The sequence below is a fragment of the Puma concolor genome, chromosome A3 (genome assembly GCF_028749965.1).
Source record: "Puma concolor isolate L17-30 chromosome A3, mPumCon1.1.hap2, whole genome shotgun sequence".
Classification (NCBI taxonomy): Eukaryota; Metazoa; Chordata; class Mammalia; order Carnivora; family Felidae; genus Puma; species Puma concolor.
Genome location: NC_141669.1, coordinates 97,715,373 through 97,741,386, shown reverse-complemented (window position 1 = coordinate 97,741,386; position 26,014 = coordinate 97,715,373). Strand labels below are relative to the sequence as shown.

The window sequence follows — 26,014 nt, the reverse complement described above, 5'->3', positions numbered from 1 at the left end:
TGCTCCCTGAGCTCTGGGGAAAATAGTCTTGAACTCTGTACCCTCCTCCTGCAGGATTGATTCCAGAGCCTGTAGGGTGTGAGCTGTGGCAGCGTCTGGAGCCCTAACCCACCCTCCTAGTGTGATGGCTGCGGCTTCACTTCTACCTCGGGAATCTGGAACCTGGTGCAGTGACTCTTGCAGCCAACCCTGAGCTGAACCATAAAGGCAGAGAAGTCTGGGAAAGGTTGTATCATACAGCCAGGTTGACAGTGCAAACCAGCCCTGACATCAAACCACCTGACCACGCTCCGCGGGTCTCTCAGGACACTGGTTACCTTGCAGTGGCCCCCACAGCAAAGACGGCCGGCCGAGTCGGACAGGGGAGAGCCAGTGCCGGTGCCCCCAAACCCCATGCGGGGGCTTCGCTCCCAGAGACTCTGCGCCTGTCCTTCCGCAGTCACCACCTCGGGAAAGGAAGTGCAGGTAGTGATAACAGCAACCACTCAACCAGCTCTATTATTTATTGTGCTGAATTACTCATTCTAAACTAACAGATACTCTGTCAACATAGTTTAACGGGAACTATTTAGGGACTCCACGACTGCAGCGTTATCACCCAAAGACTGAAATAACAGTCTGAAAAAATGAGTGAGTCAAAATTGCACATTCCTGCACATGGGCTTATTCAAAGCTTGTTTGTCAACCGGAGAACAAACCACAACAATAGGAATATTTCACATTAGAAATGAAAGTCTTTAAATAAAGTTAATCTTAATGTACTAATTTGGAACCACCTATAAGAGATATTAAGGAACAGAACAAGATGTAAAACATCAGACGGGTGTGTAGTTTGCTAGTACTTGTCTTAAAAGAGGAGAAAGAATATATCTGTTCTCTGTATTTGTATTTTATACATACCCTATATGTACATATGCATATATTACGCACATGTGCTTATATAATCCTCTACTATTTCTGGAAAGACGCAGATGACACTGGTATCATTGGAGCCTCTGAGGAGGGGACGTGGGTGGCTGTGGGACAGGGATGGCAGAGTTTTTACTACTTAACACTTCATACTGTTTAGCTTTGAACCATGTGCAATTATCTATTGAAAAATAAATTTTAAAGAAAATTCCAAAATAAGCAGCAACAGACCCTTTAAAAAACATATGTTAAATTCGTCACCATCCAGAGCATATTGGGAAATGCCCACATGGTGGCTTACACTGTCATATTAAAAAAAAAAAAAAATCTTATGCGTTCCTCTCAACCTCAATTTCCAAACCACAAATAACACATCTCAGAAAGAAACAAAGAACAGCTAGAGCTGGATGGTTTCTTGAAATCAGGTCCCGCGCAGGCTCTTGGGTCTAAGAGTCATCCAGGCCGAGCTTAGCAGCAAAGAGTGAGGTGATGACCTCATCCCCAGTTTTCAGAGCCAGGTCATATGCCGTCTGGCCATTCGTGTTCTTCTTTTGGATGCCTGCATTGCATCTGCCAAGGAAACAGGCATGAATAGAGGCACTCAGGTGCTTGAACTCAAGGATGGCTCTTCCCTGACACAGAGGCCCGTCTGGGAGACTCTCAGACCGACCTTCCTACACCCATCCCCAAGAGGCCACCATGACTCTCACTCTCAAGGGTGGCTCTACCCTGAGACCTTTTGAGGGGCTCTGTGATTTCAACACGTTCAATTGCCAATCCTGGCCATTGGCTCCCATTGCATCAAAGTCCTACAACCAAGTGTGTTGGGTGGGTGTGTGGGTATTTTCGTTGTCCTTTTAGAAGCCCTCAGTGCTGGGGACCCATGGTGGGATGGTGGCCCCCATTCATAGAGTTAACTGTTCAGGAATTGGGGCCTTCTGAAATCATCATAGTCAGCAGGGGGATCGCTGGGGCCCTCAGAAGTCTCCCCCAGAGGCCGGGAACATACCGCAGTAAAGCAGCGATGCACTCCCTTCCCGCCAGGCCAAGGAGGGTCGCTTCATGAAGAGCTGTATTTCGGAGCCTGTTTGGGGGGAAGAAAATCATCCTGCTAAAGCAGTTGCAATGCAGGATGCTATGGGCACACGGACAATGGATGTCTCAGTCACACCAATGACACTGACCCCCTCCTTATCTTTCATCTTTCCTTTCTCCCTGGTAGTATAGGGCTCAACTGTTGGTCACTTCACCACTCAAGTTCCTTGGGTCTTTATATGGCATTTACCATTGGAACCTGCATACATTCATGGAGTTGCCATATCTCCTGAGAAGACGTATGATCTTCTTCCTTCATGACTCCCTCTCAACTGAGAGAACATGCATTCCATTTACTATGCATTCCATTTACTAGGTGGGGAGGGGGTGCCGTGGTTAGATTTTCTGTATAACCACGGTTCAGTTTTTGAAAGTAATGAATTGTGACTGCCAACTCTAACTTTGTACACCGCCCCTCAACACAACTCCAACATGGCAATGGCACTTGATGGAATACCCTCTTATCAGGACCCCATGCTTCAGAGTAGAGGTGATACCCTACAAATCTGTTCCTCTGAACAGCTTGGTACTATATTACCAGACCTTCTAGAACGTGTTTTGTACAGCAGGTACAGTATGATGTTCTGTGAATTTGTACTTTAAGTTATTTTTAATGTTTATTTTTTTAGAGAGAGAGAGACAGACAGAGTGCAAGCAGGTGAGAGGTAGAGAGACAGGGAGACACAGAATCTGAAGCAGGCTCCAGGCTCTTAGCTGTCAGCACAGAGCCCATGTGCGGCTTGAACCCACGAACTGCAAGATCATGACCTAAGCCGAAGTCAGATGCTTAACCAATTGAGCCATCCAGGCACCCCCTGTGAATTTGTACTTTAAAGAAACTTTACTATTAATGCACAAACAACTCAAACTGTTTATTCGAATCTAAGTATCAGGGAGGATGAAGGCACATTCTTTCTTTGTAAATTGTGAATTACCTAATAGAATAAATCTCCTCAGTTGAAGCTCTAAGAAACAGACTGATGGTTACATTTGTCCCTCCTGGCTACTGGGGCAGAGCTAAGGGATGAAATGTTTGAAACTGCCAGTGAAGGAGGGCAGCTGTTGTCCAAAAGCAAATGGCACTTTGCTTTGCCCCTCTCCTAGTGAGACCTTGAATCTGTGTTTGTGAAATCTGCCCATAAGAGGTATCGGCTTTGGTGAAGAATGCGTACTTCGCCTTAGCCATCCCTTTGGGTTGAATATGAGTGTATTCTGGTAGGAAAGATACAAACATTGGAAACAGAAACACTAAGGCGGGGCTTTCTGCTACCCACTGAGCTACCTGACAGGAGTTACCTTGCATAGAGACTACCTTGACTGCTTCTTTCCCCTAGCCAAACAAGCTTGGGGCAGGGGTAGGGGTGGGGGTTGGGGGAGGGGGTGGGGAAGAGCTTTCTAATCCTTGTTTGCTAAGGAACAACTCACTGAGCCTCTTTTACAGGAAAGCCAGATCTCTCCATGGCTTGTGCATGAAGAGCAGTAGAATGGTTGGAGTCTTGAGGTCATGTTCCTGGATGTATAGAGGTCCAGCTGTGGGGCAGAAGCCAGGCTGACCCAGGTCTCAACACTTAGAACTAACAATTATAAACCAGACTTAACAGAGTTGGCTCCTGGTGGAAAAATCTGCTTTCTTCTATTGGCATAAACTAAAATGGAAGAAGAGATCTCTGTGCTCTATTTTGAGGGAGGGCTTCTGGTCTGGCTTTCCTCCCTCCCCCTCCATGGAGCTAAACTCTGCTAACCGGGCTAATGCAGTGGGAGAGACAACGGGCTATCACACACTGTTCAGACAGATGGTACGAGCAGAAAGTTAGTAGCAACGCAACGGGATTGCGTGTGGATGAATGTCGATTTATAGAATGGTAATGAAGCAAGAATGGAAACTGAGGAACACCAAGAAAAAACAGGTAATCTGTTCCGTGTCCAGAGTAGTTTCTTCCTCTCAGCTGGACTTTTCATAAAGCTAGGACACCTTATACATAAGCATCAATTCAAAATCTGCTTAAGAGATTTTGTATCAACCACATACATTATACGTAAGTGCTCCAAGAAAAGCTTATCTGATTTGTGCAAATATAAAGTATACCTTAACAAGGTGACATTATTTTTATGAATAATGAGTGTGAGCAAATGAAGAAGCTGACAAAGTATGAAGAATGTGAATCCTGAAAAGGTGAGCAAGTAAATGCCAGCCACTAAATATGTATACCAAGTGTGCCAAACATTCTGCTAAAAACGGGGTCATGTCTTGATATAGCTGTCCTATTGGGCAGAACTTATAAAAGCACACATAGAAAAATTAACAGGGATATATATTTTTTAAACAATTTTTTAATGTTTGTTTATTTTTGAGAGAGAGACAGAGTACAAGCAGGAGAGGTGCAGAAAGAGAGGGAGACACAGAATCCAAAGCAGGCTCCAGGCTCTGAGCTGTCAGCACAGAGCCCGATGCGGGGCTCGAACCCATAAACTGCGAGATCATGACCTGAGCCGAAGTCAGACACTCCACCGACTGAGCCACCCAGGTGCCCCAACAGGGATATATTTTTAATAAAAACACTAGAGGAGATTTTGAGACAGAGAAAGCCAGAAGCAAAGCTATTTAACTCTTGGACCCCTGTGCTGGCTGCATGATGCTCTGACGGGGCCTCAATCTGGTCTCAGAAATAACTCGGGGGCAGCAGTGTCAGATATCTGCAGGACCCCTGGAGAACTTCTAGTTTGGCAACTTGTTTGGCAGGATATAAGCAATTAACATATGGAACCCATCCTCAAGGAACATTCCACCCCACCTTTCCAAAGTACAGTAAATTCTTGGTTTGTGACCATAATTCGTTCCAGAAACATGCTTGTTACCCAAAGCATTTGTATATCAAAGTGAATTTCAAGAACCACTAACTCAGTTGTAATCATGTGACATCTGGCATCATGTACTACTCGTATCATAAGACATCACTAGTTTATCAAGTTAAAATTTATAAGAAATGTTTGCTCATGTTGCGGCACACTTGCAGAACATAGTTATTCACTATCCCAGGTTTTGCTGTAATTTGCAAGAGAACAACAGAATCACGAAGCTGGGAGAAGTCAAGAGGCAGGACAGCCCTGAGACTAGGGAAATGACAGAAACACCCAACAGGACTTGGTATCGTCCTCCTGCTTCATCAAATCATGTGGTGAACTCTCGTGTGCAGGCTCGCCCCCAGGGTGTCAGCATCCAGAGACAGACAGATAAGGTTTTCTTTCTGCAGTAATTTCATGGGTACATTTCCACAGGGAATACACTGGGGCCACTCCTCTCTTATGGATGTCAACAGCTCAGATCATGATGAAAATGTCACCTGACATCCCAAGGGCAAAGGATTTGCCGGCCCCACAACAGTACAAATTCATGAGTTAACAAAATGTATCCTTTATAAAAGCTACAAAAAATCAGGCAATCCAATAGTCCATTTAAAAATCTTTGTTTTCCCTAGATTTGGGAAATAGAAGCTTAAGTCTCTGATTAAGGCCCAGATGGGTTTAAAAATGGTTCCTGACTGGTTCAAATTGAACAGGGCACACATGCAAGGTCACAGCTGGCTGCGACATTGCCAGGGCTGCCCTTTTACTGTGTCTTACTTACGGTCCCCACCGCTGCTCGGTGTCTGCTCCTCTCTGCACAAGAACCGGAATCGCTTCGTGGTGCTTATTCACAACAGCCATGGTTATAAGGGGTCGCTCCTCACTGTCCCTGCAGTTGGGATCTGCTCCCTGCAGCATAAGGAAAAGGACAAACTTGCCACAAAGCCCTGCTCTCAGCAGCAACCACCTGCCGTCCTATGAAGTGTAACAAATAAGCTTTCCATCAAAAGAAAGGAACATCAGGAAACCTAAGATCTGACCTATAACAGAGCTGCGGGTCATGGTGCCATAGAACTTGTGCTGTCCTCATCAGGAAGGCAGGCACCCAGACAACTTTGCTTCTTTAGGAAAAAAGGTCACATGGGGTCACAGACCAGGGATTCTGTCCACCTTTGTGCACATTATTTGGGCTCATATGACTTTTCGGTATATTTTCTCTGCTATAAAAACTAGCAACCAATAACAATTAATGTAAAGTTCTGGACTGGCCAGTTAATCCACTTCCAGTTTAAAATGAAATGGCCCTGTGATGATCCCAGTACTGAACAAGACTTCCACATGAAAGAGACCCAGGTGAAACACGAGGCTGAAATCCTCAGAGAGATTTCTTTGGGATGTACTCACCTCATCGAGCAGCTGTTCAATCACAGAGACTCTTCCTTCCCCTGTCGGTCCCACTTCCTTCAGCAGGAGCCTGTTTTCAGGCTGTAGGATTATACAACACGGTCATTTCCACCACCACAAAATATTGCTGCCCCACTTGTGTGAACTCAACCCTCAAGGCAAATGCCTCCTCTCCAAGGTTAAGTTCTGAGTCCCAGGGACAGGTGAGTGTGAGCAAGTGCATGCATGTGTGTCTGTGAGTGCGTGTGTGTGATCTTTGACAGCCAGCAACACAAATAAACCCAGCTAATGTAAAGCTTGCTGGTCTCTGAAACCTTGTCTTGGGAAAGGTTTTATATTTGGGGACATTGTTTTATATTTATTAAGGACAGGGATGCAATGAGAAACCTCACAAAAACCCAGAAACCCCACACTAGTTTTATTACAAAGGAAAACAAATATTCCTAGGAAAAGCAAACGGGTGAATCCTACAATTCACCCTGCATGCTATATAAGGTGTTCAGAATCAGCCTAAGTATGACTATCCAGAAAACACGCTCACCGACACGAGTGAACCGATAAAGTCAACTCTTGTTTGGGGGTTAAAAGCTCTCACTTATCATCAGAAATCTGAAGAGTTTATTATCCTTTCTCTATTTTCAAAATATGATGAAATTCATCATTATATACAATCTTTATATAAAGGATTTCAAATGCTGGCGGCCACAAGGTTGAAGAGGCAGTCTAGAAAGCTGGAGACATTACTTTCAGTGTGTTTCTATCAATGGATCTGAGGGTGACTTGGGATGGTTCTGGGACTCCGTTTCCTGTATGCATAGTGAAAATAATATCTACCCCCCTCCTGGCTCTCTGGGAAGTCAGAGATGAGGGCATTGGTCAAGCCTCTGAGCCTTTCAGGAGAAGATGCCGGGTTCAGGCTATGTCCCCTCTGCCCCCATTCTAGAGTGATTAGCTTGGAACAATGTACTCTAACAAGTGAAACCCCAGGCAGTCTTGGGGGACACACTTGTTCTGGCTGAATTCCATTCCTTATGGAAAACTATACTAGAATGCACTTGAATGTCAACCTCATGAGGTCGGAGACTTTTATATCTTTTGTTCACAATTTATTTTTATCACCAAAAACTGTGCGTGGTGCATGTGTGCTCAAAATAACTGCTGAATGAGTGAACCACTGAATGCTGTTATTATTTTCTTATACTTATCCCCTAAATACAAATGAGAAAATAAAGGCACATAACAATGGGGGATTCAGGTCACACACAAAATAAGCAGGTGGAGTCTCGAAAACTGTTAAAGTTTATGGAACTTTATACTTAAACTGGGAGAAGGCCAAGAGTATAAGGAATCATAAGCAATACAAGTTAATATAGTTCTATGGCTAAAATTAACAATTCAGGCAACTACAGATGTTGGTGACAATGCAGAGAAAGAAGAACCCTTAAAAAAAAAAAAAAAGACAAACCCTCTTGCACTGCTGGTGGGAATGCAAATTGGAAAACTGTATGGAGGTTCCTCAAAAAATTAAAACTAGAACTATGACCCAGCAATTGCACTACTAGGTATTTACCCAACAGATATAAAAATGCTGATTCAAAGGGGCACATGCACCCCAGCGTTTATAGCAGCACTACTGACAATAGCAAAAGTATGGAAAGAGTAAGTAAAAGTATGGAAAAAGTAAGCAAATGTCCATTGACTGATGAACGGATAAAGAAGATGTGGTATATCTATATAATGGAATATTACTTGGCAATCAAAAAGAATTAAATCTTGCCTTTTGCAACAATGTGGATCGATCTAGAGTGTATTATGCTAAGCAAAATAAGTCGGAGAAAGACAATATCATATGATTTCACTTATATGTGGAATTTAAGAAACACAACAGATGAACACAGGGGAAGGGAAGCAAAAAAAATAAGATAAAAACAGAGAGTTAGACAAACCACAAAAGACTCTTAAATACAGAGAACAAACTGAAGTTTGCTTATTAGGTCTTGGGTCAGGGGACAGGCTAAGTGGGCAATGGACATTAAAGAGGGCACTTAATGGGATGAGCACTGTGTGTTATAAGTAAGTGATGAATCACTAAATTCTATTCTTGAAATCATTCTTATGCTATATGTTAACTTAACTTGGATTTAAATAAAATAAGTAAATGGGGAGCCTAGGTGCCTCAGTCGGTTAGGTGTCTGACTTCAGCTCAGGTCATAATCTCGCAGTCTGTGAGTTTAAGCCCCGTGTTGGGCTCTGTGCTGACAGCTCAGAGTCCAGGGCCTGCTTCATATTATGTGTCTCCCTCTCTGCTCCTCCGGTGCTCACACTCTGTCTCTCTCTCAAAAATAAATAAACATTAAAAAATTAAAAAATAATAAATTAAATAAGTAAATAAATCAAGGCCAGGGAGAAATAGATTTTTTTTTAAAAAGTTAATACAATTCTAAGGTCTTCTTCCCACATTTATTGGTGTTTATGACATGTAAAGCATGTAGTGGAAAAAAACAAGTTGAGGCGAGAAATCACCTGCCTTTGTAGAACTCATGATAACAATCTGGGCGCCAGTATGTGCACCCCTGAGGATGCCCTGAGGGCTTGGCTTCACGAAAAGTGGAGGGAAGAACTGACTTGTGCCCATCTCCATCTTGGTGGAGACCCAGGCTTTGGGTTTGTTGCTAAGCACATCTGTCCTCCTACTGCAGCCAAAGAGGACCAAATGAAAGGCAAGGTGGTGGACTGAACAAGGGCACCCACTGTCCCTTTCTCCAAAGCTCCCGTTAAAATGTTAATGCTCTATATTTTTGAAGAACAAAACTCTAACAGCTGTGGGAAACTGGAAGAGTGCCATCAGTGGATCAGGAATCGTGAGAAATTCCAAAGATTGAAAGTAGGTGGAATCTGACTGAGAGGGAAATCAAAGCAAAGAAAAAGCAGTTGAAGACACCAGAGATATGAGTGTGTTTCTTCCAGGAAGCCCTGAAGAAGCTGAGTTAATCAACAAGGAGGGCAGGTGTTGGGTGCAGGCTGGATTCATGAGCATTTTAGGGAAGGGCTGAGCTGGGTGATGTCCTCCCCTCTCTCCTGTGCTCTCTGCTTAAACCCTGATAACTATTTTCCAGAGAGTTAATTATTTGCCTAACAAAGAGTTCTCCTGGGAGTACTGGGCCCAGGAAGGCCAGAGCCCAGACCTCTATGACAACACAGATGGAAGGAGAGCAAGGAAATAAAAAGAGCCCCATCCAGGAATGAAACACTCTAGAGCCCTTCACAGCACAGACTCACCTCTAGGGGGAAGGCAACTTAGGGGACCCCAAGGCATTCTCTTGTGTTCTGCCCAAACACTCTCCAGGGAGACAGCATGCCCATCCCCCCCCATAGGCACCTCAGGCCCACACACCCAGGGCAGGCACTGGCACTACGCAAACCAGCCCTTCACTTGTCAACATGACCTGGTAACCACAGATCATCACATATTTGAGACCAACCAAAAACAAGACAGAGAAAGATGGACAGACAGAATTGACCCCAGAGGAGACAGAGGTGATTCAGGAAACTGATGAGAACTTTAATTCTAATTAATAATCTTGACATATTTTAAAGGATTCCATAAAATAAAAAATACACCCAAAAAAGTCACAGAAAATGAAAAAGTATTCCTCCATTTAAAAAATCTCAAAGTAAAACATTAAACAGATAGGCCTAAGAAGACAGCTGTGAGGACAAAGGAGTACACTTACTGTGAGCTGCTCCTTTTCTTGAAATGTTTTGGTCTTGAAATTCTTTGTCCTCTTGACGTTTTCAGTGGTATCGGAGGTGCTCTGGCTGTAGTTGCTCACTGGAATGACAAAGAGTTGAGGACCAAAACAATGTCCCCCCGCCACTCCCCACATATAATATAGAACTATCCTACTATTGTGCCCCTCAAGAGGTCAGAAGAATAAAATGGCTTTTATAGAAATTTCTACTTGATTGAACCTCACAAGAAGGACTCCTGGAACCATTCATCCCAGACTAAGACCAGAGGATGAGTGGGAAGGAAGGAATAAAAGGGACTACAGTTTATAGGCCCCAAAGAACACCCCCCCCCCAACCTATCTCCCCAAGCCCTGTGAAAGACTTGAAAAATCTCACCCCTGACTTCAGAGAAACCAGAAGAATAAAATGGTTGGAACATTACAGTGAGATGCATGATTGGGCTGGAAAATTATAAGCAATTCCCTGCCATCCTTGCCAGGTCAGTGTGCTCCTGGTCAATTGTTTTAAAGTCACCATAAGGGTACAACTCACCCAGGCTGGACCTGCTGCCAAATGGCCCATTACCACCCTCAGTGACACTGCTCAGGAAGTGGCTGCTGAAATCCACAGCCTTGCTGAGGTAAAGGTTCTGGACAATGAAAACAATTAGTCACCATGAATGACAAGGCTGCTGTGTCCCCACAGAAGGAACAATCTCCCTGTTAACCTGTTCCTCTCTTTGTTAATGACAGCTTTAGCTACACAGTCAAGCTTGAACCTGGACACCCTTCCTGACACCTCCTCCCCTCCCTGTAATGTTTTGTCCATTTTGCCTCTTAAACGGCTCCTCAGTGCAGCCCTTCTTCTCTGTTGTTACAGCCACAGCCCCTTTTCATATGCCAGGATCACTCCAAGGGCATCCCAACAGGTTCCTGCCAGCCCACTTTCCATGTGGCTGCCCCAATCATCTTTCTAAACTGTGTAAGTACTGGTGTCCTTTCCCTGCTTAAAACCCTTCTGTATCTTGGAATTAGGGTGACATCATGGGGAGACTCGAGCCACAGAGTTTGAATCCTGGTTCTATTACTTACTAGTTTAGGGACTTTGGAAGAAGCAAGTTGCTTAATTTCTCTGAACCTCAGGTTCCTCACCTGTAAAGTGGAAATATTATGGCCTACCCCAAAGGGATACTGTGAAAGTAAAATGAGGTAAAATGGAGGCCTATAAAGTTAGGATAGATGATACATGGTCCAGACCTGGAATTCTATATCCACCTGGACCGATTCAACAGTGTGGCATCCTGCCCCACCCTCACCTGGTTGCCTCTCCCGCCACAGGGAACCACCTGCTACTTCCTCAACACTAGAACACACAGGTTAAGAAAAAACACATATTAAACCCGAAGATAATTACTCCACTTCTACTTGATAGCACGTTATATATGCTCTCGGTGCCCACCCAAAGCATACCCCTAACTGATCAGCTTACCCCTCCCAGCTGCTGGGTTGGCTGCTAACAGCTCACAGCGGACTCCCTTCTCTGGCCAACTGCCTCCAGAGATGGGTGCTGCCTTACCCTAGAAGCTACAGCCCTCCTTTTCTTGCCTCAGTTGGGACAACTTCATGGTGTGACCCGTATTTCAGAGCTCCTCGTGGATCAGGCTAAAGCCAAAATTTATGTGTGACCACTCAGCCCCTTCCCCGTCTCATGTCCCTCAGTCCCCTTCTCCTCAAGTACCTCTCTGACCCAAGCTCTGCTCTGGCCACACAACTGAAAATATGGCATTTAGCACTTTACTTGACTTCAAAGCACTTTTGTGGGTGTCAGCCCACTGCACACTCCCAGCCTCTGAGTTAGGCAGTGCCCGTATGTCTGTCCTCATTTTGAAGACACTTCTAGCTCCCTGCTGGGCATATGGCCAGGGCCTGATCAATGCTAGTTCCCCTGCTTTTCCTGGCCTTCTTCATCCACCTTCTCAATCCATTCATTATTCTTTTGTATATTCTGATTTCTTGCCCAATGAAACTAAAGCTGCCAGTATGAATCAATTAATGTTTGCCACACATTAAAGGCTCTGTAGCAAAGTTGCAATCACCATATAAGGAGGCAGATCAAGAGAGACATAGCCACAAAATTTGGCTTATTATAGGCAAATAGGTGAAAGTACAAACAGGCAAACATTTTTGTTGGTCTTTCATCTACACCCAGACTTCAGTGAGTATAAAAAAGCCTGAGAACCACAGGACCGATAGGGTCGACAGTAATTCCTACTCTTACTACATCTTTATGTGCCTGAAACCTGACTTCTCTGAGATTTAGCACAGTTATTTACCTAATCCTATGAAATTACTGGCCTTTAGTCGAGTTTTATAATATTTGAAACTTATGTCTTCCATGGGTTACCCAGAAGCATTTCAATAGACTATAGGCTACAATTTACTAGCTCAGTCAATTTTCAAATGAACAGCTTCTGAAAGTCTTACGCACCTTGTTTGATACTTGAATGTAATTCAGCTGGATGCTAACTTCATAGCCATCTTCATGGACAGTAGCAGAGATAAGCTTTTAAAAAACCATTAGAGAGAATTCACAACCATGCATGTGGGACTTAATGTCCTGAGCAACAGTCAAGAAATCCTGAGATGTTAAACCGTAAATTTAACCAAACATTTAATTAACTCAAAAGAAGACAGGAAAAGAGAAACAAAGGAACAAAACCTCTAAGATATAATACAAGTAGCAAAACAGCAGACACAAATCCAGCTTTGGCTATAATTCCACTAATTGTAAATGAATGAAATTAATGTTCCCATCAAAGAGCAGACACTGCCAGAATGGATAAGAAAGAAAGACCCAAATTTATATTCTCTGCAAGAGACACACATTAAGTTTAATCAAGCCACCTGGCTGGATGTCGTCAGCTGGGTGTCTGGAGGAGCCAGGCCTTGTCAATCAAGAGCCAAGCATCATAGTTGACAAGCCTTCTCTGTAAGCAGCAGGAGGAATTTCCCTCAAACAGGGGTCAACAAATTCTTTAAGGATCAGATAGTAAGTAGTTGAGGTTTTGTGGGTCATTGCCATTGTAGCACAAAGGCAGTCATGGACAGTAAGTAAACAAATTAGTATAGCCGTGATCCAATAAAACTCGATTTGTAAAACTGAGTAATGGGCCTAATTTGCCCCACAGGCTATAGTTTGCAGACCCCTGGATTAGGCGAGAGAATGAATAAACCCCCAGAACATTATCAAGGGAAACCAAGCACTACTTGACAATGAAATAGTTTCAATGTTGGCCAATTTGGTGGTAGAGGATTAAACAGGCTGATTTCTAAAGATTCCTTCTAGTGTTCTGACAAACAGAAGAGGTCTTCTCACAGAGCTGTCTCTTACAGTGGTGGTATAATGCCAGAGAAAGAGCATGGGGCTTCAAATCTGGAATCCCCCAAAAGACCCAACAGTGCAGTCCTGGGCAGGTCACCAAAGCTCTTTGAGCCAGTTTTCCTGGGTGTCAAAAATAAGGCTTGTTCTGATTATCTACTGCAGTGTAAAAAGCCACCTCAAACTTAGTGGCACTGAACGACCATTTTATTAAGTTTGCGGCTTCCCACAGGACACAGAGGGGACAGATGGTCTTGTCTCGACACATCTGCCACCTCAGCTGGGAAAACTCAAATGGCTAGAAGGTGGCTGCATGTTTGGAGGCTGGAATGACCCAGGCTCTCATCACTCGTCTGCCTGGCTCCTGACCCAGGATGACTCCAGGCCCGGGTTCAGCTAGGGCTGCAGACGGTGCACCTACACCTGGCCACGCCATGGGGCTTGGGCTTCTCACAGCAGGGTGGCTGGGCTCCAAGAAGGAGTGTTGAAGGTGAGTGTGCCAAGTAAGAGGACCACACCCTGAGAGTCCCATGGCATCACTGCCACTGCACTCAGTTATTAGCCCAACTGCCATAAGTCCTCCCACCCATCCACAGGGGACAGGGACTCTGCCCTTTGCAGGGAAAACTATCAAAGAATTTGTGGCCATTATTAAAAACTGCCACAAAGGTAATATCCCTACCTTGTAGGTTTGTTATGAGCGCTACAGATCAATGAACATAACGTACATAGTGAGTGCATCGTTAAACGGCAACTGTTATGATCACTACCGCTGCTAACACAGAATGGATTTCAGTGTGCAATTTGGCTAGACTAAACTCTTCTGGGTCTTTTAGCTCTGACCACAAGAATCTCCATAGCACGTGGAATGTAAAAGCATGGATGGTTCACAATTTACTATTTTACCTTGCTTAGGTCAGGTGCCCAGAAACAGACCCTGAGACAAGGTTCATGCACAGGTGATTTATTGAGGCCGTGCTTGTAGGGGAGGGCAGTAAAGAAGTGTGGAAAGCAGGACAGGAAAGGGAAAGGAGCCAAGCAAAGTGCGATTTCAGGTGAAGTCAGTGGAGGGGAACTGCAGCCTGACCCCATGCGATGCTCTGGCGTGGAAATTCCAGTCAGAGCTCACCCACCTTTCCCATTCTGGGTTCTGCAATCAAAGCCCTGAACTCAGGGTTGTTCTGAGCATAAGACCTGAGGTGAGCAGAGATATGATCCAACTGTTTTCTCCAGTACCCTAAAGAAAAAGAGAAACCCATCCACGTGGATAATTCTTCTGAAGCCAAGAAAGAAAAATGCTGGTTTGCAACATGCATACTCAGAGAGGTTACTATTTTTTGGGTCAAATTTTGTGATGGTTTGGCTTACTGAACCTTGACTATGTACTAGAATAAGTTACATTTTTGTTCCCTGCTTTTTTTTTAATTACACATGATTAATCACAACATAGTACAGAATATCAAAAGAACATATTTTGAAGAGAGAGAGAGGGAGACAGAGAATCCCAAGCAGGCTCCATACTGTCAGCACAGAGCCCAACACAAGGCTTGTACTCATGAACCATGAGATCATGACCTTAGCTGAAATCAAGAGTCAGATGCTCAACCAACTGAGCCACCCAGGCACCCCCTATTTTATTCTTTTAAAATTAACCATATTGAAGACCTACCCTATGACCCAGCAGTAGCACTGCTAGGAATTTACCCAAGGGATGCAGGAGTACTGATGCATAGGGGCACTTGTACCCAATGTTTATAGCAGCACTCTCAACAATAGCCAAATTGTGGAAAGAGCCTAAATGTCCATCAACTGATGAATGGATAAAGAAATTGTGGTTTATATACACAATGGAATGCTATGTGGCAATGAGAAAGAATGAAATATGGCCTTTTGTAGCAACATGGATGGAACTGTAGAGTGTTATGCTAAGTGAAATAAGTCATACAGAGAAGGACAGATTCCATATGTTTTCACTCCTATGTGGATCCTGAGAAACTTAACAGATGACCATGGGGGAGGGGGAGAAAAAAAAATGGTTAGAGAGGGAGGGAACCAAAACATAAAAGACTCCTAAAAACTGAGAACAAACTGAAGGTTTATGGGGGGTGGGAGGGAGGGGTGGGTGGGTGATGGGTATTGAGGGCACCTGTTGGGATGTGCACTGGATGTTGTATGGAAACCAATTTGACAATAAACTTCATAATAAAAAAAAAAGAAAAAAATGGTAGAATTAAACGAGTGGAAAAAAATAAAAAAATAAAAAATAAAAAATAAAATTAACCCTTTTGAGACATAACTTTTTTTTTTTTACATTTATTTATTTATGAAAGACAGAGACAGAGTGCAAGTGGGGGAGGGGCAGAGAGACAGGGAGACACAGAATCCGAAGCAGGCTCCAGGCTTGGAGCTGTCAGCACAGAGCCTGATGCGGGGCTTGAACTCATGAACCATGAGATCATGACCTGAGCTGAAGTTGGATGCCCTGCCAACTGAGCCACCCAGGCGCCCCGAGGCATAACTTTTAAGCATACAGTTTGAATTTCAGCAAGCGTGTTTTTTACTATATATTTACTTTTACTCTACATAGTTAGGTCTTGTCTATGGCTTGCACAGAGTTGGTTTTTTTTTTTTTTTTTTTTCTTTTGGCATGGAGCCCCAGTGTGGCACTTGAACTCATGACCCTGAGATCAAGACCTGAGCTGAGATCAAGAGTTGGATGCTTAACCAACTGAGCCACCCAGGATCCCCTGTTTTTTTGTTTTTTCGAAACCCATGATGACAATTGCTACCTTCTAATGAAATGTTCAGTCCACAAAATTAAATGTAATTATTGATATGTTTTGGTTTTGACTTACCATTTTATTATCTGATTTATACTTTTCCCATTTGTTTTGTTTTCTTTGTTCCTATTTTCCTGGGGTTTTTTGGGGGGTAACTTGAATACTTTTTAGAATTATATTTAAATTTTCCCATTAGCTTTTTAGCTGTATTCCTTGGTATTCTTTTTGAATAGTTGCCCTATTGATTAAAATATAGATCTTTTTAAAAAGTGTATTTATTCATTTTTGACAAAGGCAGAGTGCAAGCAGTGGAGGGATAGAGAGAAAGGGAGAATCTCAAGCAGGTCCTGTGCTGTCAGCCCAGAGCCCAATGTGGGGTTCGAACTCATGAACCGTGAGATCATGATCTGAGCCGAAATCAAGAGTTGGACGCTCAACCAACTGAGCCACCCAGCCACTCCTATTTTATTCTATTAAAATTAACCCTATTGAGATAACTTTTAAGTATACGGTTTGAATTCTGGCAAGCATATGCATCCCAATCAAAACATAGAACATTTCCATCATTCCAAAAACTCCCTCGTGCCCTTCTACAGTCTGCACAGGGTTTAAACACACTTGAATTCACTAACTGCCACCATTTAACACTTGGGAGATGTCACAAGAGTCTGGATTTCTGGTTTCTTGTGGGCAAGCAGGAGATGCGTGTATAGGAAATGTCCAGAACAGGCTAATCTATAAAAACAGAAAGTAGCGGTGCCTGGGTGGTCCAGTCGGTTAGGCATCCGACTTTGGCTCAGGTCATGATCTCACGGTTCATGAGTTCGAGCCCCACGTCGGGCTCTGTGCTGACAGCTCGGAGCCTGAAGCCTGCTTCAGATTCTGTGTGTCTCTCTCTCTCTGCCTCTCCCTAACTTGCACTCTGTCTCTCTCTGTCTCTCAAAAATAAATAATAAACATTAAAAAAATTTTTTTAAATAAAAAACAGGAAGTAGATTTGTGGTTGCCAGGCACCTGGGTCAGGAGATGTGAGCAGTGATTACAAAAAAGAGTATCAGGACTACTTTTGGGGTGATGAAAATGTTCTGGACGTGGTAATGTTTCTATACTGCTGCTAATGTACTATCACTGAATTGTACACTTCAAAATGGTCAAAATGGTGAATTTTGTTATGTGAATTTTAGAACAGTAAAAAGAGAGAGATATTGGCAGAGAACAATAATGACACAGACTAACAACATTTCTACCATCATAGTTGCAATCCATATGTGCTATTTGATTTACAAACTAGATGATGGGGCTATGAGTCAAAACATCAGAGTACTAAAAGTTTAAGGAAGAGCTATAATACAAAGGAAAATTACCTAAAGAAAAACGATGGAATTTACTTTTTTTTTTTAATGTTTATTATTTTGAGAGAGAGACAGAGCATGAGCAGGGGAGAAGTAGAGAGAGAGGAAGACACAGGATCTGAAGCAGGCTTCAGGCTCCGAGCTGTCAGCACAGAGCCCAATGCGGGGATAGAACTCACGGACCATGAGATCATGACCTGAGCCAAAGTCAGACACTCAACCGACTGAGCCACCCAGGCACCCCAAGGGATTTACTTCATTCATTCATTCATCCATTCATTCATTTATTTTTAATGTTACTTATTTTTGAGAGAGAGAGCACGAGCGGGGAAGGGGCAGAGAGAGAGGGAGACACAGAATTCCAAGCAGGCTCCAAGCTCTGAGCTGTCAGCATAGAGCTCGACACAAGGCTCGAACCCACAAACTGTGAGATCATGATCTGAGCTAAAATCGGACGCTTAACAGACTGAGCCACCCAGGAGACCCATTTACTTTTTTTTTTGTTTAATTAATTTATTTATTTTGAGAGAAAACAGAGAGAGAACCAGTGGGGGAGGGGCAGAGAGAAAAGGGGACAAAGGATCCAAAGCAGGCTCTGAGCTGACAGCAGAGTGCCCGATGTGGGGCTCGAAGTCACGAATCATGCCATCATGACCTGAGCCAAAGTTGGATGCCACACAGGCACCCCACTTCTTTCTTTTTAATGTTTGTTTATTTTTAGGAGAGGTGTGGGGGAGGGGCAGAGAGAGCGGGAGACAGAGGATCTGAAGTGGGCTCTGTGCTGACAGCAGAAAGCCTGATGCGGGGCTTGCACTCACAAACCGTGAGATCATGACCTGACCTGAAGTAGGATGCTTTAACCGACTCAGACACCCAGGCGCCCCAAAGGGATTTACTTATGTATAGAAATAAAGCTAAAGGAAGAAAAAAAATGCAGTTTTCTTTCAGAGAAAGAGGGAATTCCCTCCTGACAAGAAAGTGTACTTTTTCTCTCACCTCTTCCTGGGCTGACAGCTGTGAGGAGAGGTTTATGGTCACTCATTTTCTCCTGCCTCTGCTTTTGAGAAGCCATTTCCAGTTCCTTTTTGGCTAGTAGTGCACCAGATGGGTAGAACAGGCCAGTAGTCTGTGTGCCCACGTCCTTCCGAGTCCCAGCCTCAGGTCTGAGCAAAGGAACATTTAGGGACTGCCAGGCAGATCGGGGCTATGAGTAAGGCAGAAAACATAAGATACTAGAATATAATTTCATTAATTCTTCATAATTACTTATAGAAAAGAATTCTAATCAGAAGTAAAAAGTATCTCCAAGAAACTGTACTCTGAACTAAAAAGAGGTTTTCAGCCCTTGCCTCACCTTCCTTGGTCTGTCTCTCCCAGGAACTCCCAGCCTGACCCATAAAGCCAGCCTCTTCTGCTTGGCCATTTACTATCTCAAACTCAACAAATCAACTAAACTAATATTCCCTGTCTTGCTGCCCGAGGCCCTAAAGAAATCTATCCTCTCAGTTCTACAATCTAATGGAGTTACTACTCATCCACACTCAACTACTGGGGACCGGTATTTTCTCTGAGGCACTCCTGCATCTGGACATGGGAACTTGAGAGGACCATCATGTAAGGTTGTGTAGGTCGTGTACTGCACAACATCACTGCATCTAATGAGCTAAGATTCACATGGTAGGCATCATATATTTGCAAATTTATTAGGACAGTTTTTCTGGTAGGTGGAAGAAAATGTCTAACAAAATTAGTATATTACAATCAGTTTCCAACAGATGGCAGTCTAGTGTCTTGAAGAAAGAACCCTTGGTCTCATTTGCACAAAGGTGTCAATATGGGCTACTGACACTCCCAGGATCCATAAGTCTCAGTCTGGGTTAAGAAGGCCATGAACTCCCTAAAAATGAGTGCAAAATTACTGAGTGCATGTGCATTCTAAGGACTATCAATCTTCACATTCTTCTAATGAAGACCTAAAAAGAAACCTGAAAAGTCTTCATCTAGCTTAGAGAAATTCACAAAAGGCTAATATCAAGCTGGTTAGAGATTAAGTCATTCTGAAAATAACCCTGTAAGATTTTCCTTAAACTATATGCAGTTGTTTTAAATAGCAGCAGCAATTTCATATACCTGATATAAGTTTTCTAAAACATAAAACAATGGGAGCAACGTTCCTAGTATGCCTCATGAGAAATGCACGAGAAGGACATTCTGTCTCATGTATTTATTTTACTTTTTTTCTGTCTCACGTATTTTAAATCCACTTCTCCTTCATGACATTATATCAACTTACATTATTTTTATTAGTCTTCCAAATGCAATTAGACCTCAATCTACTACAGATAAACCCTTAGATCTTTGAATGCGGATGAAATCACTTGAGTGTTGAAAACTTGAATTGGTTGAATTTACTTACACACCTAGTTGAAAATCCATGTGAAAAGTCTGTATTTTGGCTCTCTCTCCCCGGATTGATCCCCAAGGTAGAGAACACAAATTCAGAGTCCTAAGCTCTTTCCCAGGCACCAGCTCTTACTACAGTGGAGGCCTCACCTCAGCAAAAGGGCGAAGTTCTCCAGCGGCAAGAGCCAGGTTGTTATCCATGCTAAGTCTTGCTAAGGACTTCACATAAATACCACAGGAACCACAGAATCGGGCAGATGGGTGATTGCTGGCCCCACATTTGGGGCAAACAGAGTAGCAGGCAGAAATGCCTGGCTAGAGGATAGAAAATATTTTTACATCTTGATAAATATTAGAGTCCTAATTTTTCCACGTAAGTTATTCTCATACCATACAATCCCCAGCCATCAAAATAACATATGCCTATACCCCTGACCCCAAGTCTACCTTCTAGACTTTGTCCTACAGATGAACAATTACACAAAGCAAGTATATTTAAGACCATTCCCCACAGGATTGTGGTTTTAGAGAAAATAACTGGAAACCATCTAAATGTCCAGCAATAGGGATGGCCTCAATATATCATGGTACATACAGAAAGTGGTATATTACGGAGCCACTGAAAAGAATGAGAGGCTACAAATAAGATATATTGCTAGGTGAAAAGAACTGAGCCAGTGTTCATAGTAAACTACCAGTTTACTTATTAGCACACTGAACGGCTCAAAGAACACTCAGACACTAGGTGACGGTGACTGCTTCTGGGGATAGGCTCTGTAGGCCTGGGATGAGAAGGGAGACTAACCCTTCACACGAAACCTTTTGTATTATTTACATGCAACACTTATTTGAATAAATGACTTTGAGTGTTTTATTAGAAAAGTAAGCAGACAATTCATAAAAGATACCAATAGTCAAATAGAAATAGGAAAAGTTTAACCTCAAAGAAACAGCAATGACAGAGCTTTCTCAATTTAAGAGAAGCATCTCTCTCTCCGGAGTCTTAGGTAAATAGGTGGTAGTCTTCAAATTGCAAGAAGTGATTTCTGTAGGGCAGGGGAAGAGGAGGAGCTGGGCCTCTCTAGGGTGGTGGTGAAGCCTCAGCACCAAGAAACTCAGATTTAAAATACCCACCGTGGCTCCACACCAGTCACAGAAGCAAGCTTCCGGGCGATTCCTGCGACCACACTTGGAACAGGAAATGGTCTCCCCTTTCTGAGTGGGGGGAGGTGGGGCTTTATCTCCACTGCACATGGGCTGCTGAATGCAATGGCATTTATCAATAGGCAGATCAATACTAGATTCTGCAATCCCCCTCTGAATCCAGAAAAAAAAATCCCCAGATCAATGCAAACCCTGGAAATAAGGTATTTTTGCCCCAAAGAATAAAACTATGATAAGCTTCACTAATGAACACATTAGTACAAAGAGGACATATTACTTCACAGCAAATAGATGAAACCGGTGGCTCGTGCATCTTGATATTCCTCAGTATCTTTAATACCAAACATGGTAAGCCTCCTCCTGATTTACTATGACAACATTTTTAAAGAAAGAATGTATGGGGCACCCAGGTGGCTCGGTCAGTTAGACAGACATCCAACTCTTGATTTCAGCTCAGGTCATGGCCTCACCGTTTATGAGATCAAGCCCCACATTGGGCTCTGCACTGGCAGAACAGAGCCTGCTTGGGATTCTCTCCCTCCCTCCCTCTCTGCCCCTCCCCCCCACTCACGTGCATTCTCTCTCTCTCTCAAAATAAATAAGCATAAAAAAAAAAGAAGAATGTGGGGCACCTGGGTGGCTCAGTTGGTTAAGTGTCCAACTTCAGCTCAGGTCATGATCTCATAGTTTGTGAGTTCAAGCCCCGCATCAGGCTCTGTGCTGACAGCTCAGAACCTGGAGCCTGTTTCAGATTCTGTGTCTCTGTCTTGCTCTCTGCCCCTCCCCCATTCACGTGCGCGAGTGTGCTCACACGTGCGCTCTCTCTCTCTCTCTGTCAAAAATAATAAATATTAAAAAAAAAAGAATGTAAGCAGACCCATGCTAGTAAGGTGTCACAATTGAGGTGTATCTTCTATTTTTTAGGGCTTTGGTTTCCATCTGGGAATGTGAATTTATTTTCCACCCCTGACACATGAAAAGAATTATTTTATTTTGAGGAGAGAGAATTGTTTCATGAGAATTTCTGAAACTTTGTTAGGTAGGCCTGGATGAGAATTTTTACTCCTGCTACTTATTTATTGACTAGTAAGAGATTTTCTCATGAGACAAATGAGGATGATAGTATTCGTCACTGTTACGTGATCACCTGCTGTATGCAGGCACCATGCTGAGCACTGCCCCTGTAGTCTCGCATCAAACCACACAACAGACCTGTGAGGTGGGTGCTATTGTCACCTGTGTTTTACAGAGGTTGGAAACCGAGACACAGAGGTGAGAGTTGATCATAGGCCATCTGATTCTAAAGCCTGACCTTTATCCATGACTCCATGCAGCCTTTTCACAGGTCTGTAGGACGGGTTCAGATGGTTAATGTCAATTAAGTATGGAGGCGTGCTTGGCACAGGGTCAGGCTCCATATGTCAGCTTCCCTCCCTTCTCTTGCTTTTCACTAGATCTTAATTTCTTTAAGGGAAAGGCATACTTCACATTTTTTCCCCACTAAGACAGTACCTTGCACCTTGGCACATAGAAGTCATTCAGTTACTGAATGAATGAATCAATGAATAACTGATTCAATTGATAACTGCCACCTGTTCCATGTATAAAACTAAGAATGCGCACACTAGGGGAGACGTTTTCTAAAGGACGGTTTTTCCTCCAAGATGAATATTTTAGTTGCTTTATTTGCCCAGCTATATCCTCTTTTACTTTGGGGACTGTTCTGTTATCCTAAAACAGACATCTGTCCAGAAAGAGGTCTCATTAGCCCTCAATGTCCACAGAGACTGAGAATGAAGATCTCTCTTTGCATACAATTACCCTTACCCCATTTCTGTGCAATTAGAATGAGACTCCTCAGGACAAATCAAAAGAGAAACCCTTTACACGCTTTTGCTTCAGACTTAAATTTCAATTTATCCTACTGCTACAACAGGGTTTTGATATAACACTTGTTGATCTGGGTTTCTAAATATAAAGCCTTCAGGGGTGCCTGGGTGGCTCAGTCAGAGAAGCATCTGACTCTTGATTTTGGCTCAGGTTCGATCTCATAGTTCACAAGACTGAGCCTGGCATCAGGCTCTGCACTGACAGCATGGAACCTGCTTGTGATTCCCTCCTTCCCTTTCTCTCTGCCCCTTCCCAGCACATGCTCTCTCTCTCTCAAAACAAATAAATAAACATAAAAAAAATAAATATAAAGCCTTCAGATCTTTTATTTAAATGCATCCACTAAAAAAATGCATCTAGGGGTGCCTGGGTGGCTCAGTTAGTTAAGTGTCTGACTTTGGCTCAGGTTATGATCTCATGGTCTGTGAGTTCGAGCCCCACGTCGGGCTCTGTGCTGATGGCTCAGAGCCTGGAGCCTGTTTCAGTTCTGTGTCTCCCTCTCTCTCTACCCCTCCCCACCCCATTTGTGTTCTCTCTCTCTCTCTCTCTCTCAAAAATAAACATTAAAAAATTTGTTTAAATGCATCTACAGTTCAAGTGGAATTTTCTCCCATAACATTGCTTTAAAGAAAGAAAAGTTATTTTAACCCATCCATAGTAATGCTGCTAAACAAAGAAAAGACATAAGCTATCAGAATGAATACACATTATTACTTTTATAGCACTTCAATGATATATACCCTCATTGTGACATCCAAACTCTGATATACCTTTCAAATAGAAATCAAATTTTGAAAACAAATTCAATGTTGTAATTGTTCCTGAAACAGTTTTGCTGATGTGAGACCCAGAAACAACTACATCACTGACAGGTAATAAAATCAATTTAAATTATTTTACTATTTATGTAAGAAGTTCAGATTATCTGAGAAGGTACATTTTTTGCTTGACAATTTACTTAAATTTATCAGCAAGATCACTCCAAGAATTCCAAAGCACTACTGTCTTCTTTTTTTATGCTTTCTTAATCTCACTATTTTTCTCTCTAGCACCTTGGAAAACTACAAAGTGTGATTTCATGATGAGAGCGTGACATAAAGTCTGAAACCATGCTCAGTCAGAGGAATAAAAGAAAAATAATCAACAAAAGAGTAAAACTGTATCAGACTTGATTTGAGAATAGATGGGTTTTCTTATTCAACTTGCCAGTTCAGCAGTATATTTTTTTAGGAAAAAAAAAAAAGCCACACCACATATTATGTAACAGAAATCATCTTTAAAAAAAAAACAAAAACCAAACCGGGGTGCCTGGTTGCTCAGTCAGTTAAGCATCCGACTTTGGCTCAGGTCAAGATCTTGCAGTTCGTGGGTTCAAGCCCCGTGTCCGGCTCTGTTGCTGACAACGCAGAACCTGGGGCCCACTTCAAGTTCTGTGTCTCCCTCTCTCTCTCTGCCCCTCCCCTGCTCATGCTCTCTCTCTCTCTCTCTCTCTCTCAAAAATAAATAAACATTAAAACAATATTAAAAAAAAAAAAAAAACTATGCAGATTTTCCTTTTGGTAATGACAGAATAAGACCATGCCAAATGACTCCCAACCAGAAAACTATCAAATCTTCTCATAATTTCTGAAGGCACTGGAGAATGAACAGAAGCAGATAGACTCTTGTAACAAGTACATACAAGGAGGAGGGGAGTTATACAAAATTAGTTTCATTTGAGCCTGGGGCTAAAATACTGCATGTGAAACAGTGGGGAAAGGGCAGAATTCTGACTAGGAGAACCAGAAAACTGAGACTGTGAAGTATTTGGCTACTGAAGAGGTGGGAACTCCCAGAAAGAAAAGAAACAGAGAGGGGATCCCCAAATTCTGTACTCACATCTCTTACTAACCCCTGAAAGATGCAGGCACAGAATACTCAAAGCAGTTCAGCTAAAGACAACATATCTAAACGGAAACCAGAATTTCTGCCCCCTACCTCTAAAAAAACCCCAGTTTTCTTGGTTGTTAGTATGCTAAGGAATTTTAGATTGGATCTTAGCATTATACCTGTTAGTTTGTGGAGCTTCTGAATTCTGTTACTAGCCTCTGATGAGTGCTGGGTTTGTTGTTTGCTCTGCTTTGCTTTGCTTTAGCAGGCAATAATATGTATACCTGGTTTGGGGAATTCATTGCCTGGAATGAATTACAACTAATACCTCTCAAAAGAAAAGAAAATCAATTTAGCCCAACCCTAGGGTAAATCAGGTATTGGAAAAAGAATTTTAAAGCAAACATTCTTCCCATAATGAATAAAAAGTTAGGAAATCTCAGGAGAGAAATAGAAACAATGGAAAGGGAAACAAATGAAAATTCTGGAACAGAAAAACACATTTGAAATAAAATATTTGCTGTATATACTTAATAGCTAAAAGGAGATGGTAAAGGGAAAAGTAAGTGAACTTGAAGAGAGAGCAGTAGAAATTATGTGGTGTATATGTGGTGTAGGGACACCTGGGTGGCTCATTCAGTTAAGTGTCCAACTCTTTGATTCAGCTCAGGTCACGATCTTACGGTTCATGAGTTTGAGTCCTGTGTCGGATTCCATGCCGACAGTGTGGAGCCTGTTTGGGATTCTCTCTCTCCCTCTCTCTCTCTGCCTCTCCCCTGCTTGCACTCTCTCTCTCTCAAAAATAAATAAAATAAACTTTTTTAAAGAAAGAAATTGGGGCACCTGGGTGGATCAGTCAGTTGAGCATCTGACTTCGGCTCAGGTCATGACCTCATGGTTCGTGAGTTTGAGCCCCACATCGGGCTCTGTGCTGACAGCTCAGAGCCTGGAGCCTGCTTCAGATTCTGTGTCTCCCTCTCTCTCTGCCCCTCCCCTGCTTGTGCTCTGTCTCTCTCTCAAAAATAAATAAACATTTAAAAAAAAGAAAGAAAGAAATTATAGGGGCAACTGAGTGGCTTAGTTGGTTGAGCATCTGACTTCAGCTCAGGTCATGATAATTGTGGTTCGTAAATTCGAGCCCCGCATCAGGCTCTCTGCTATCAGTCCATCAGTGTGGAGCCTGCTCTGGACCCT

At 42.9% G+C, this 26,014-nt stretch overlaps 1 protein-coding gene across 9 annotated transcripts in view; it reads right to left on the bottom strand.

Moving 5' to 3' along the window:
• Positions 1-489: 489 nt before the first annotated feature.
• DZANK1 (double zinc ribbon and ankyrin repeat domains 1) overlaps positions 490-26,014 on the bottom strand; it is a 71,506-nt gene continuing 45,981 nt past the window's right edge. For 4 of the 9 annotated variants that reach the window (XM_086701597.1, XM_086701596.1, XM_086701595.1 and 1 more), the window contains 12 exons: positions 21,032-21,157; positions 20,048-20,212; positions 18,491-18,698; positions 14,496-14,599; positions 12,472-12,546; positions 11,076-11,135; positions 10,537-10,633; positions 9,987-10,084; positions 6,253-6,333; positions 5,630-5,757; positions 1,919-1,993; positions 490-1,479 (listed from right to left, as the gene is read on the bottom strand). In XM_086701597.1, coding sequence (XP_086557723.1) covers positions 1,356-1,479; positions 1,919-1,993; positions 5,630-5,757; positions 6,253-6,333; positions 9,987-10,084; positions 10,537-10,633; positions 11,076-11,135; positions 12,472-12,546; positions 14,496-14,599; positions 18,491-18,698; positions 20,048-20,212; positions 21,032-21,157 — 1,341 coding nt within the window. In that variant the 3' untranslated portion in view covers positions 490-1,355. The remainder of the gene's footprint in view (positions 1,480-1,918; positions 1,994-5,629; positions 5,758-6,252; positions 6,334-9,986; positions 10,085-10,536; positions 10,634-11,075; positions 11,136-12,471; positions 12,547-14,495; positions 14,600-18,490; positions 18,699-20,047; positions 20,213-21,031; positions 21,158-26,014) is intronic. The other 5 variants (XM_086701598.1, XM_086701601.1, XM_086701599.1 and 2 more) reach the window with 5 other exon arrangements.